This window comes from Schistocerca nitens, chromosome 2, assembly GCF_023898315.1.
Source record: "Schistocerca nitens isolate TAMUIC-IGC-003100 chromosome 2, iqSchNite1.1, whole genome shotgun sequence".
NCBI classification, from domain to species: domain Eukaryota; kingdom Metazoa; phylum Arthropoda; class Insecta; order Orthoptera; family Acrididae; genus Schistocerca; species Schistocerca nitens.
Window position 1 is genome coordinate 581,715,426 of NC_064615.1, and position 15,655 is coordinate 581,731,080.

A 15,655-nucleotide genomic window follows, 5' to 3' on the forward strand; every position below is an offset into this window, starting at 1 on the left:
TGCCTTCCTCTTTCATTCCTTACCCCCATTCCATATTCACCTACAATTTTCCTTCCCTTCCTTTTCCCAGTATTGAATTCCAGTCCCCCATGACTATTAAATTTTCATCTCTCTTCATGTTATGTTGAAGGAATTAGAGCAGAAAAAGAGATACTAAAAGTAGTAGATGAAATTGGCTTTGGGTAGCAGAACAACTGATGAGGCCAAAGTAAAGAGAATACAAAATTCATGCTAGCTATAGCATGAAAAACATTTCTGAAATTAAGAATTTGTTAACATCTAATATGAATTCAAGTATTAGAAAGTGGAAAGGATATTGTTGTTATTATTATTATTATTATTATTATTATTGATATTGATATTATTGTTAACATTGTTGTTATTCCATCCAGGATGTTCCAAATATCAGCAAGTATTTGTCTGGAATGTAACACTGTGTGGAGGTGACATAGGAATGATAAGCAGTTCAGACAAGAGATGTTTGCAAGTAGTGCAACGTAGTGCAATAGAAAAATGGCTCTGAGCACTATGGGACTTAACATCTGTGGTCATCAGTCCCCTAGAACTTAGAACTACTTAAACTTAACTAACCTAAAGACATCACACACATCCATGCCAGAGGCAGGATTCAAACCTGCGACCGTAGCAGTCGCGCGGTTCCGGACTGAAGCGCCTAGAACCGATTTGCCACCGCAGCCGGCAGTGCAAGATAAGAATAATACTGTAGATTAGACGGGTAATAGGAAGGTGTCAATAGCACACATCCTAAGACATTAAGGAATTGTCAATTTGTTAATGGCAGTAAATGGAAGGAGGTAAAAATTGTGATGAATACAGCAAGTAAGTTCAAAAGGCTGCAGTTTGTAATTATTATTTGGAGGTGATGAAGCTTGCATAGGGTATAGCAGTATGGAGAACTGCATCAGATCAATCATCGAACTGAAGCCAACAGCAACAACAACATTGATTTATTGCTCGCAAGCCTGTGTTCATTTACATCTTTTGCAAGATTCTATAGAAATTATGTCATTTATTTTGGTCAGTAAAGGCCTGAAAAATTCCTCAGTTTCTTTGATCATAATCCTACAATTATTCATAACTTCAAACATATGCAAGTTTGTTTTTATTTGACATTATTCTCACCAGTCAATCAAGCATACTATATCAAATAAAACGTCAAAAGCTTAAAAGATCATTTTCTGTTTCATCCTTTTTATTTTTAATTTTAGGAGCGAAGTCAAACCGCAATGCAGTATTTCAATCCTAGAAGAAAAAGAACCAATTTAAATGATACTGTAGTTACAAGATGTTGAGGACATGGAACTGCTGTAAGGTGAGTTGAGTGTTCTCCCTCCAACATATATTCACATTTGTTATGGTAACCGAGTTACACAGCAGCCAATGTAATTTCATTTTGGCAGATTCCGTACTGTGTCAGAGTTCCCTCCCCACTATTTATTCAGATGTTCTTTCCTCTGATCTCCGTTTTATTAGCAGCTTCTCTTTTGAGAGAAAGTTTACTAATGATAGGAGATCTTTTGGAAGAAAACTATATACACACATTTTATTTTAACCTTTATTTTTGTATTTGTAAGAGTAATATAGCAATCACCTACACTGTTTATGATTATTATGCTTCTGTTGGCACCTTTTCACCTCCTGATAAATGGTCACTTAGTGCAGCAAAAGAGAAATAACGCTAGTTACAAAAATGTGTTTTTTCACTATCCTTTCATCATGTAACCCAACATCAAACACTTACTCCAACTTGCACCGCACTTAAGAGCAGTAATGCTTCCTTCTTTTGAAGCTTTCTTATTGGAGTATTCACTGGCCTATGTATTAACACAATTTCTTTTTATTATAAAATATATGCATTAAATCATATTTTGATTACATACAGTATCAGCCACATATTATTTATATGCATTACTCAAAAATAATGTGGGTCTGTGTTGGTAATTTTTCTTCTCCTTCTTCTTGGCACCCATAAAGCTTAAGCCAAAAGAGTGGTAGTAGACAAAATAGTGATAGAAGACATATTCATACCATATTTGCAAGTTGACTGTAGTTAATATTACCACTTTTAAGTGAAGACTTTTATTAACTTCTGTTTAGAATGATTGCACCCATCTATACATACTGTTATGTGTATCTAGTGTTCTTTTATGTAACGAACTGGTTTTTTCTTCCAAACCTAATTGCATTTGTTTCTTGCTGCTACAAAAATACTATATTAACAAGAAGGGGCACATTATTTTTAGAATTAAACAACTTATATAGTTGACAAATATTCAAAAAGCATCTAAAAGTACCTTACTGTGCACCACTTATCTGTAATGTTGCTCAGATGAAAACTGTTACACTGCACATTTAACAGTAAATAATGTCCGAAGAATTTTAATACAAAATTTGTAACAGTAAAAGGTAAGGTAACATACAATGGCAACAGAAATGTGACACTCCTTTTTCTGTGATTGATATATGCATCGAGAAGAAAAGCTGCGAAATAGTCGTGGGTGAAGTTATGAGTGAATGAAAAATAAGTTTATCGATGACTGTGCATGGTACCAATGTTCCAAAACTCCACGCATGAAAAGACAAGTTTTTAGATGGTCATATCTCGCGTTCTATTGATCACAGTGATAAGTGAGTCAAGTGTTCTGGATAGCCCTTGACCTAGCGACCATTTGTATGCCTACTGGAATAATGGACATACTGTAGCTATCCTTCAGTACAGAGTCAAAATTTAAAGATCACACATTTCCTACCAGCCCAGGCCAACTGAACAAATTGGTTGATTCTTTTGCATTACGTGTGGTCTAGGGTGGGCTTAGATGACCTAAAAGCACCATTTATTCATGGGCAGTTTGATAATAAAGCTCTGAAAATCCGTGACTTTTTTGGTACCAAAAGTACCTCTTGTGGGGATAGCCATTTCTGTACTTTCTATCCACGGCAAAACGTCAACATTTTTACCAAATATCCTTAAGATGACATTCTCAGGCTTTGAAACTTTTTTTGATATCATTATCCATTACCGATATCCAGAGGTTGAAAGTTACATAATTTATGCATTAATACCTGGCCTGAGGCTTAAATGTAGTTTTAACTGATGTGGTGAACACGTTGGTGAGGGTTCTGGGTCATTCTGAGGTCACCAAACTATGTTTTTATCACCTTTTTTCATCAATAAAACTTTATGAAGTGCTGTCTCTGTATAACAAGCACTTCACTCATATACAGACTGTCTTGAACTGGAAATTATTCGATGGTGCACCTGGCGGCATAAGCATCTTAAAAAAATTATTTGTCAAATGAAATTCTTCATACTTACTAGTCAAACGCCACATCTTTTGGTATACTTTAGCTGTAGCCTAAAAATATTTTGCTTCTTTATGTAAAGTGGGGTAAAATGAACTTGCATTGGATATGAGACAAATTTTTGTTAACATTACATTATCCGTACTTATTTGTTGTTTCTGTGCATGTATCAAACTGCACTACTGGCCATTAAAACTGCTACACCAGGAAGAAATACAGATGATAAACAGGTATTCATTGGACAAATATATTATACTAGAACTGACATGTGATTATATTTTCACGCAATTTGTGTGCATAGATCCTGAGAAATCAGTACCTAGAACAACCACCTCTGGCCGTAATAACGGCCTTGATACGCCTGGGCATTGAGTCAAACAGAGCTTGGATGGCGTGCCCAGGTACAGCTGCCCATGCAGCTTCAACACGATACCACAGTTCATCACGAGTAGTGACTGGCGTATTGTGACGAGCCAGTTGCTCGGCCACCATTGACCAGATGTTTACAGTTGGTGAGGGATCTGGAGAATGTGCTGGTCAGAGCAGCAGTCGAACATTTTCTGTATCCAGAAAGGCCCGTACAGGACCTGCAACATGTGGTCGTGCATTATCCTGCTGAAATGTAGGGTTTCGCAGGGATCGAATGAAGGGTAGAGCCACGGATCGTAACACATCTGAAATGTAACATCCACTGTTCAAAGTGCCGTCAATGCAAACAAGAGGTGACCAAGACGTGTAACCAATGGCACCCCATACCATCAAGCCGGGTGAGACACCAGTATGGCAATGACGAATACACGCTTCCAATGTGCGTTCACCACAATGTCGGCAAACACGGATGCGACCATCATGATGCTGTAAACAGAACCTGGATTCATCCGAAAAAATGACGTTTTGCCATTTGTGCACCCAGGTTCATCGTTGAGTACACCATCACAGCCGCTCCTGTCTGTGATGCTGCGTCAAGGGTAACCGCAGCCATGGTCTCCAAGCTGATAGTCCATGCTGCTGCAAACGTCATCGAACTGTTTGTGCAGATGGTTGTTGTCTTGCAAACGTCCCCATCTGGTGACTCAGGGATCGAGACTGGTTACACGATCCATTACAGCGGATAAGATGCCTGTCATCTCAACTGCTAGTGATACGAGGCCGTTGGGATCCAGCACGGCGTTCCGTATTACCCTCCTGAACCCACCGATTCCATATTCTGCTAACAGTCATTGGATCTCGACCAACTCGAGCAGCAATGTCGCGATACGATAAACCACAATCACAATAGGCTACAATCCGACGTTTATCGAAGTCGGAAACGTGATGGTACACATTTCTCCTCCTTGCGCGAGGCATCCCAACAACGTCTCACCAGGCAACACCGGTCAACTGCTGTTTTTGTATGAGAAATCGGTTGGAAACTTTCCTCATGTCAGCATGGCATCTTCGTGGTGTAGCAATTTTAATGGCCAGTGGTGTATAGAAACAAACTGTCATAACTTCATTGACCTACAAAATCCATTTTATATAAGCAGCAAACCCTGCTGTAAGAAGGCAAAGAAGGGAACCAGCCTGAAAATGCTACTGTCAGAGTACAAAAAAAGTTGAATATGCTCCTTCTTAAAAGGCTCTGACAGAAAAGTGGGGAACAGCTGCCTCAATCTTCATCCCACCTTCTTCAGCAAAAATTTTGACACACAAACATATTCACACTTTTTTGTGCTGAAATACAGCAGCAGAGAGACAGTGATGTTGGAAGAGAGAGGAGACAGTGATGATGGGAGACAGAAAGTGCAGTGAAAGAGAGGTGAATGAAGGCAATAGCAATGGGAACCAAGGACAGAGGAGACAGTGATGATGGTCAGTTTGAGAGAGTGGCAGCAAAAGAGAAGAGTGTACAATGTAATGAAAGAGAGTGACGAGTGGAGACCTTACATAGACTTGGGAGGGGGGTATGGACAACATTATGAGAAAAAACTAGTAGTGGTATGCATTTGAGGTTGGTTGGTTGGTTGGTTTGGGGAAGGAGACCAGACAGCGTGGTCATCGGTCTCATCGGATTAGGGAAGGATTGGGAAGGAAGGCGGCCGTGCCCTTTCAGAGGAAGCATCCCGTCATTTGCCTGGAGTGATTTAGGGAAATCACGGAAAACCTAAATCAGGATGGCCGGACGCGGGATTGAACCGTCGTCCTCCCGAATGCGAGTCCAGTGTCTAACCACTGCGCCACCCCGCTCGGTGGTATGCATTTGAGCTGTCCACCAAAAGACCTTATGAAGTAGGAAACACACAACCTGATTCCGACAGTGGCTAGATACAGCAGTCGTGTGTGTGAGTTGCGCTTGTGTGACTGTATGTGTGGTTTCTACTTCAGAAAGTCTTTTTACCAAAAACTTAAATGTATAGCAGTATTTTTGTTGTGCCTACCTGCAACTCAGCATCTCCTTTATTTGCTGAGTAGCAATCTATCCTTCTCATAATATTGTTGAAAGTACAAAATATTGAGGGGAAGCAGCTAATTAAAGAAAAGAAAGTGATGGACAAAACATATTAACATAAACTAAATAGAAAATAATTATGGAAGTGGAAGGGAGAGGGAGAATAGGAATTAGAAGGTGGTGGCCAATGAGAGGAACAACTAGGACAGGTGATGTCATGTGGGTGGTTGGAATCAGGGCATATGGTGCAATACGAAGTTAAATATAAAAAGTTCTGAGAAACTAGCAATAAATATTATTCATTTCATGGTTAAGTAGGTAAGAAGGTACAGTCAATCCTCTTGCTGACACTATGGTATTCTCACTGACAGTCTACTTCTTGTCATGCAGGCATGCTGTATTACATGTCAGCTAATACAAAATGCATTATTACAGGCTCCATATCTTTGCACTATTGGGTATCTGTATAATTTAAGATGGAAATATTCAGTACATAATTGTGGTACAATAATTCTTACATCATAGACAAATAAACAAATCAACCTAAAACACAAGAAAATACATCGAAAACTTTATTGAAATTATCAATCAAGAAAACAGATAGACACAAAATATTATGAAACAACCAGAGATTATACAAGACCACTAACAATATCACATAACAAGTTATTTGTAGTACAGCCAACAATTATTACTCCAAGGACACTAACAGAGTGTAATTAAGACAAAGAGAAAGGGACAGAATCCCAATAATATATGGATGTCAAAACCATCTGACATATGTAACAAATTTTATAATAAATCTGAAAACAAAGATGATGTGACTTACCAAATGAAAGTGCTGGCAGGTCGATAGACACACAAACAAACACAAACATCCACACAAAATTCAAGCTTTCGCAACAAACGAATGCTTCATCAGGAAAGAGGGAAGGAGAGGGAAAGATGAAAGGATGTGGGTCTTAAAGGAGAGGGTAAGGAGTCATTCCAATCCCGGGAGCAGAAAGACTTACCTTAGGGGGAAAAAAGGACAGGTATACACTCACACACACACACACAGACACATATTCATTCGCACATACACAGACACAAGCAGACATTTGTAAAGGCAAAGAGTTTGGGCAGAGATGTCAGTCCAGGCGGAAGTACAGAGGCAAAGATGTTGTTGAAAGACAGGTGAGGTATGAGTGGCGGTAAATTGAAATTAGAAATTAGCGGATAATGAGAAGAGAGGATATACTGAAGGGCAAGTTCCCATCTCTGGAGTTCTGGCAGGTTGGTGTTAGTGGGAAGTATCCAGATAACCCGGACGGTGTAACACTGTGCCAAGTTGTGCTGGCCGTGCACCAAGGCATGTTTAGCCACAGGGTGATCCTCATTACCAACAAACACTGTCTGCCTGTGTCCATTCATGCGAATGGACGGTTTGTTGCTGGTCATTCCCACATAGAAAGCTTCACAGTGTAGGCAGGTCAGTTGGTAAATCACGTGGGTGCTTTCACACGTGGCTCTGCCTTTGATCGTGTACACCTTCCGGGTTACAGAACTGGAGTAGGTGGTGGTGGGAGGGTGCATGGGACAGGTTTTACACCAGGGGGCAGTTACAAGGGTAGGAGCCAGAGGGTAGGGAAGGTGGTTTGGGGATTTCATAGGGATGAACTAAGAGGTTACGAAGGTTAGGAGGACGGCGGAAAGACACTTTTGGTGGAGTGGGGAGGATTTCATGAAGGATGGATCTCATTTCAGGGCAGGATTTGAGGAAGTCGTATCCCTGCTGGAGAGCCACATTCAGAGTCTGATCCAGTCCCAGAAAGTATCCTGTCACAAGTGGGGCACTTTTGGGGTTCTTCTGTGGGAGGTTCTGGGTTTGAGGAGATGAGGAAGTGACTCTGGATATTTGCTTCTGTACCAGGTCGGGAGGGTAGTTGCGGGATGCAAAAGCTGTTTTCAGATTGTTGGTGTAATGGTTCAGGGATTCCGGACTGGAGCAGATTCGTTTGCCACGAAGACCTAGGATGTAGGGAAGGGACCGTTTGATGTGGAATGGGTGGCAGCTGTCATAATGGAGGTACTGTTCCTTGTTGCTGGGTTTGATGTGGACGGGCGTGTGAAGCTGGCCATTGGACAGATGGAGGTCAACGTCAAGGAAAGTGGCATGGGATTTGGAGTAGGACCAGGTGAATCTGATGGAACCAAAGGAGTTGAGATTGGAGAGGAAATTCTGGAGTTCTTCTTCACTGTGAGTCCAGATCATGAAAATGTCATCAATAAGTCTGTACCAAACTTTGGGTTGGCAGGCCTGGGTAACCAAGAAGGCTTCCTCAAAGCGACCCATAAATAGGTTGGCGTACGAGGGGGCCATCCTGGTACCCATGGCTGTTCCCTTTAATTGTTGGTATGTCTGGCCTTCGAAAGTGAAGAAATTGTGGGTCAGGATGAAGCTGGCTAAGGTAATGAGGAAAGAGGTTTTAGGTAGGGTGGCAGGTGATCGGCGTGAAAGGAAGTGCTCCAACGCAGCGAGGCCCTGGACGTGCGGAATATTTGTATATAAGGAAGTGGCATCAATGGTTACAAGGATGGTTTCCGTGGGTAACAGATTGGGTAAGGATTCCAGGCATTCGAGAAAGTGGTTGGTGTCTTTGATGAAGGATGGGAGACTGCATGTAATGGGTTGAAGGTGTTGATCTACGTAGGCAGAGATACGTTCTGTGGGGGCTTGGTAACCAGCTACAATGGGACAGCCGGGATGATTGGGTTTGTGAATTTTAGGAAGACGGCAGAAGGTAGGGGTGCGGGGTGTTGGTGGGGTCAGGAGGTTGATGGAGTCAGGTGAAAGGTTTTGTAGGGGGCCTAAGGTTCTGAGGATTCCTTGAAGCTCCACCTGGACATCAGGAATGGGATTACCTTGGCAAACTTTGTACGTAGTGTTGTCTGAAAGCTGATGCAGTCCCTCAGCCACATACTCCCGACGATCAACTACCACGGTTGTGGAATCCTTGTCCGCAGATCACGGATAGGCTGGGCTTCAGCAGTGGTGATGTTGGGAGTAGGATTAAGGTTTCTTAAGAAGGATTGAGAGGCAAGGCTGGAAGTCAGAAATTCCTGGAAAGTTTGGAGAGGGTGATTTTGAGGAAGAGGAGGTGGGTCCCGCTGTGACGGAGGACGGAACTGTTCCAGGCAGGATTCAATTTGGATAGTGTCTTGGGGAGTTGGATCAACCTGCCAGAACTCTGGAGATGGGAACTTGCCCTTCAGTATATCCTCTCTTCTCGTTATCCGCCAGGCCTCAATCTCTGCTAATTTCTAATTTCAATTTGCCGCCGCTCATACCTCACCTGTCTTTCAACAACATCTTTGCCTCTGTACTTCCACCACAACTGACATCTCTGCCTAAACTCTTTGCCTTTACAAATGTCTGCTTGTGTCTGTGTATGTGCGGATGGATATGTGTGTGTGCGCAAGTGTATACCCGTCCTTTTTTTCCCCCTAAGGTAAGTCTTTCCGCTCCCGGGATTGGAATGACTCCTTACCCTCTCCCTTAAAACCCACATCCTTTCGTCTTTCCCTCTCCTTCCCTCTTTCCTGATGAAGCAACTGTTTGTTGCGAAAGCTTGAATTTTTTGTGGATGTTTGTGTTTGTTTGTGTGTCTATCGACCTGCCAGCACTTTCGTTTGGTAAGTCACATCATCTTTGTTTTTAGATATATTTTTCCCACGTGGAATGTTTCCCTCTATTATATTCAAATTTTATAATAATGTTTTCTAGTTAATATTTACCAAGAATGTTGGAAATATTGTGGCAAAATTATCCACCATTCACTTACAGATGCGCTGACAATGGTTATTTGCAGAAGTAGAGCTTTTTGTAACAAATAAAGCAATCTGACTTAGCAGTCTTTTTGGAATCATAATTGCTATATTATGTTATGAGTAGCTGGCCCCACTGTACCAAATATGACACACAAAAATTTATCATGTGATTTGAAAATTCTGTTGTAAAGTTGTCACATTCTTTGATTATTCAAAACAAAGCACATTCAGAAGCTGTGAACACAATCATATTAGAACAATTGGCATTATTGCTTTGAGGAGTCTGATTTATTACTATGAATGAAAAAATTTGACATACGAGGGACGTTCAATAAGTAATGCAAAACATGCGGTATTTCATGTGAGATGTCATGGAATACCCACACTTGAACCCTTACAGTTTCATGAACTCCTGATATGTAGCAGTGCTATATGTGCCTTCAAAATGGCATCTGTAATGGAGGTGCTTTCCAAGCTGAGAACTGTCATTGAGTTTCTTTTACCAGAAAACCAGAGCATTACAGATATTCATAGGTGCTTGCAGAATGTCTAGGGAGACCTGGCAATGAACAAAAGCATGGTGAGTTGTTTGGTGATGATGACTAGATGCCTCATTTGTATCATCACAACGTGGTCACATTGACCTGTCAGATCTCCTGCCTGCTAACCAGCCACACATAGCTGTGACTCCCGCAATGTTGAAATGTGCAGACACACTCATTCAAGGTGGCTGGCAGATCACAATCAAACACCTTGCCGCGCAACTGGACCTCTCTGTTGGTAGGACTGACATATTCGTCCACCAGTTGTGGTACTCAAAGGTGTGTGCCTGCTGGGTTCTTTGCTGCCTAACAGAAGACCATAAAGAGCAATGAAAAAGCATATGTATGGAGTTGCTTGCACGCTATAACTGACTGTGACAATCTTTTGTCAAACATTATCACAGGCAATGAAACATTGGTCCATCGCTTCAAACTGAAACAAAAAGGGCAATCCATGAAGTGACGCCACATCACCTCTTCTCTGACGAAAAAGGTCAAAGCTGCATCCTCAGTAAATTCGCGGTTTTTCTGTTTGATGTACTCTCTCATGATGCAACAATCAAATGTGAAGTGTATTGTACTACCCTCAGGAAACTGAAGAAATGAGTTCAGTGTATTCATCACTTCAAAAATGCAAACGAACTTCTCATTCTCCATGACAACGCAAGGCCTCACACAAGTCTGCACACCCATGAGGAGCTCACAAAACTTCATTGGACTGTTCTTCCTGACCCAACATACAGTCCAGATCACGCACCTTCCATCTGTTTGGCCCGATGAAGGATGCACTCCACAGGAAGCAGTTCGTAGAGGATGGATAAGTTACTGATGCAGCAAACGTTTCTGACATCGCCCAGAAGAGGACTACCATGCGGACATACAGGGCCTCTGAGTAAGGTGGCATAGGGCCATTGTATTGAATGGAGATATGTTGAAAAATAGGGTTTTGCAGCCAAAAAAAGTGAGGAATAAGAAGAAGCATTTTCAGGAAAAAAAAAAAATGTGTTGCCTTACTTATCGAAAGCCCCTAATATTTTGCCACATAATTACACCGTAAACAGCCCTTCTAGTCAGTCCAATAAATGTGTACACAAGTGACCAATTCTGAAGTCCTTATTGAATCACCAGATTTACAGCATTTCGAAACTAACTTTACTATTAATGAAGCAGGTCTTACTTTGATAAGAGCCAGAGTGGGTAATGGTAAGAGGATGTTTTGTACCAGGAGTAATCATGAGGAAAGAACAGTATAGCAAAGAAATGGTTGGAAAAGAATGTGGTATCTGAACAGAAAATGTGTGGGCATTTCATTGTTCTATTTTACTGTCTGTTTATGGTGTATCTCTGCTTTTATTTTCAATCTGGTCTTCATTTATTCCTGACATGTTAATTGGCAATGTTGTTAACTTTTTGGGTTTTCAAATACCATCTATAGCTAGCATTTCAGTGCTGATTTTACCATCATGTCCTATTGTGTCTTCCTTGATTTGTGGGCTGAGCAATTTCCCTATTTAATGAGTAATGTATCCTCCAAGTCCACCCTCTCTTTTTTCTGGATAAAATTTTATTTTTTGAAAAACTTGACAAAATGTTACGCGTTTCATTTTTGAGGTAAATTTTGCAATAGCAGTATTACTGCTTTAGCTCCCCAGCTCTTGTGAGTGTCTGGATGACTACAATGAAAATAAACTGATGGTCCATAATAAATAATTTTTCAGGTTAAGTAACTGTGGCAATATTAAGTAATGTCTAAATCACATTTCATTTTTTCCAAAAGAACTTTGCTGCTCATGTAGAGCTGCAATTTGAAAACTGTGGTTGTAATACATATGCACAATAAGTTTAAGACCATGAGTAGTTTTGGCTCGCAAGTGACTCTCTTTAATATATGAGAGGATGTGAGGGAGAGAAAGGAGAGGGGGGGGGAGGGGGAGGGGAGAGAGAGAGAGAGAGAGAGAGAGAGAGAGAGAGAGAGAGAGAGAGAAATAGGCATATAGCACATACATTGTTAGGTATTGATTTATGTTTTATTTGTCTTGCCTCCTCTGTGACGTTACGAGCCATTTCGCATTACCTTGACTTTGTTCACTGATAAACGTGTCAGTGCCATCCTATATTTTTATTTCAGTTTTCCAATTACATGCCACTACAGTTCATCATACAAACACAAAGTACCAAACACTTTGATTTATTTTAATGAAATACAGTAGCAGTCTAATGCAGCTGATTAGTACCTCCGGGTTACAGAAGTTTTAAAAGCCTAATATCCAAACATGAATTGAAGGATAGCAATGTCAAATGCCCTGTCTCACGTCTCTCGAAAGCATTTATCACCTACTATTTTATATTAAGATACACACAGGCTTTATTTTACTAAATTTTCAGCTGTGTTTGATTTGCATTTTGCTCCTTAAATTAAACTGTGTAAAGTGAAGGATTAAGGAAAAGAAACTAGGCCACTTCTACAACTAGCAGTCTCAAAAGACACCTCAGCTATTATTTTAACTTTCTTACACTGGTGTTAATTTCTAATTCACTGTTAGAAATGTAGAGCAGACTCCCCTGTACTACACTAGTTATTTCAGACTGATTTGGTCTTACTATTCATTTATCAATTACTGGAGATTTTGCAATTTAGTGTTATTAATCTTAATTCCCTGAAGATGATTTCTAAATCAGCTTTCTCCAGTACATAAACAAATCCTTTAAGTATAACTTTTGTTGGAGAGTGTAAGACCCAATAAATGAAACATCCCATTTGTCTAGTTCAAGAAAGACTGAAATTTGTTCCCTGTTCTAGGTGTAGATAACGAATAGTCAAGCTCCAAAAATGTCAATTCCCTCACTTTCCCTGCATTAGTCTTAATCAGTAATGTATGTTTCATACGCACAGGAATCATGCACACAAATTAGTAAATGCTATACTACTCAACTTTAAGTGGATCCCATTACAAAGCATCGTGCATCAAAAAAGCAGCAACTTCCAGCACGATTGGACAGATTTTCATTACGGCTCAGTAATTATGCACACTAAACAGGAATGATAAAGTGCTGAACAGAACTGATTACTCTGAATGTTACTTTGTGAGTCTTCACTACAATCATCTCCAGAACTCCTCTAGTGGCAGCGCTGTCTTTGTTATGAAAATTTTTACAGATTTCAGTCTTCATATCAGATATTTGCCGTTCTTGCTAAACAATTACCCTTTCGCCAAGTCTTAAACAGTGGAGAACTTAACAGGTGAGAACTTATTCTGAAGTATTTGCCTGGTTCCATCTATCTTCCAATTCAGCTTACATTATTCACTTTTGTTTAAGTCTGTGGAGTTCCCATCATGTCTTTGACATGTGGAGCTGTTTCTTCACAGCCACCAAACATACCCACCCTTCAAACCCTCCTGCTTCTAATCCAACCACATAAACAACAACTACTAAAGATCTGCCTCATGCACAACCATCTGCTTTGCCCAGTGATAGCCATACCTTCATGTAATCAAAGCAGATTATTAGAGATAGTACCACTATCAGGCTCACAGTCGCATGCGTGAGCCATTACGTAATCTGTCAACCTTGCTACAACTCCTGTGTAACACAATGTAAGAGTAGCACCACAAGCCATTGCCCATTTGCATGAAATACTCACTGCCAAAGTCATAGTCAAGATCAATCTCTGCTACCCACAGCACCACAAAATTACTGAACGTAGTTGCTGCTCCAAGAATTCTGCAATCGGTACATTATAGTGCCACTTATTATCAAATACAGCTTAATTATAGACATGATATGCTGTTTGCCATTATGATTTCACAATAGTTCTGTGCACTGTCAGAAAACAAAGCAAAACATTTACTACAAACTGCAAAAAATTATTGGACGTAGCACCAAAATAGATGAGCACCGCACATTTTTAACACGTACTATAAATAATCTAAAAGCAGCAGTGGATTCACCCAAACTAATAATTAAAATATTTTCTACACCGGTAAATAAAAAAGCTAAAAAGCCTAAGACTCTCCTAAAGTAATTTCATCTAATCATTTCATTCACCATTATGAATGACTTACACTAAAATTGTCTTTTGCATTATGTCCTCTGCAATAGAGTTCATGTTTATCTGTCTTATGGTGTGTGATGTAAGATTGTCCTGACATTCTATTGGATGGGTCCATTCCAAGGACAAAAAGCTTAATAAAAATTGACAAAAGTATTAATAATATCCTTAACAGCAAAAAAACTGCCAGCTTCTGCAGGGTCTTCAGAGGCAACTTGAAAATGCCACCTACTGAAAATCACTATCTGTCAGCAATGAGCGCGTTGGAAATTTGCACATATCACTTAAAAGTTTCACAGTTTTGCTTACCGTTCAGTTTTCTGCAAATGAATAAAACACAAAAAATTTCATCTGCCAAAAAGAAAACAGTACTAATAATCCAATATAAATATGGAATAAAAGGATGCAAGAGTAATAACTTATTCTTTGTAAAATAGACCAAAAGCAAAAATTCACATGCTAAGGGTTCAGGAGTGTTGGTGTTCAAATCTTCTCGATTTAGTTTTTGCCAGAGTCTGCCTCAGTACCCGAATGGTCAGTGCGACAGTCAAGTTCAGTTCCCAGTACTGCCATGGATTATTCATTAATGGGAGTACTGGAACTGGGTCCACTCAGCTTACTGATGCCAGCTAAGGAGCTACTGAAATGAGAAATAGGAGCTTCAAGGTCTGGAAAGCTGGTGACCAAGAGTGTCATACTGACCTCATAACCTCCATATCATGTCCAAAAGGCGCAATTGGCAGAGGATGACATTGCAACTGGTTGGCATCACATGGGTCTCTGGGCCTCACCACAGTTTTTAGTTATTAGTTCGCCCTCCCCAGCTACTGCCAGTTCTTTGAACAAGACCGTAAATAAATACTTCATCCATATTTCTGCAGCTTTGTTGTCAATGGCTTTTTGTCAGTGGAATGTTAACCTCTTATTCTTCCTAATTCAAAGAGAGTAAATTGGTATCTCATACTTTTCTTTTCATCTCATTCACACATTAGGGCATGCCTCTCTTGGTTCTGGACTTGGTATGACTCGTCATATATGTCAATGTTAGAACTTTTAGTCCATAAATCGTAATGTTTCACTAAAGTATATCACCACTCTCTTCATTTTGCCAAGCCTGTTGCCTGCAACTGCTACTGACTAAGTTGCACATTCCAAAACAATTTTGCTTTAATTTTAACTGCCAAACTGTTCCTAAGACAATTTGCAAGTTTTCATTGTCTGTATCCTATAATCAAAATAAGTATTAATATCAATCATCCTTCAGCCATGGTGCTAAGCCTTGAGGCTTTGTAATAGTGCTCTCATTCTGTCTGTATTAACTGGCAGAACAAACTGGTTGCCTGGCCAGAGTGGCTGGCAGCACTGATGTTTAGCCCAAGAAGCAGGGAAGAGATGTAGCAATAGTGTATGCTCAATTATTTTACTATTGAAGCTCTGTCACACACTTACACATCTGGTGGGTACTCATTTAGAACGAAAACAGAACATACAGTATTTCCC

At 40.3% G+C, this 15,655-nt stretch overlaps 1 protein-coding gene across 4 annotated transcripts in view; it reads left to right on the top strand.

The window, feature by feature from the left end:
* LOC126236641 (phospholipid-transporting ATPase IF-like) overlaps nucleotides 1-15,655 on the top strand; it is a 683,598-nt gene that overhangs the window by 664,655 nt on the left and 3,288 nt on the right. For all 4 annotated transcript variants that reach the window (XM_049946098.1, XM_049946097.1, XM_049946100.1 and 1 more), the window contains one exon: nucleotides 1,230-1,333. In XM_049946098.1, coding sequence (XP_049802055.1) covers nucleotides 1,230-1,313 — 84 coding nt within the window. In that variant the 3' untranslated portion in view covers nucleotides 1,314-1,333. The remainder of the gene's footprint in view (nucleotides 1-1,229; nucleotides 1,334-15,655) is intronic.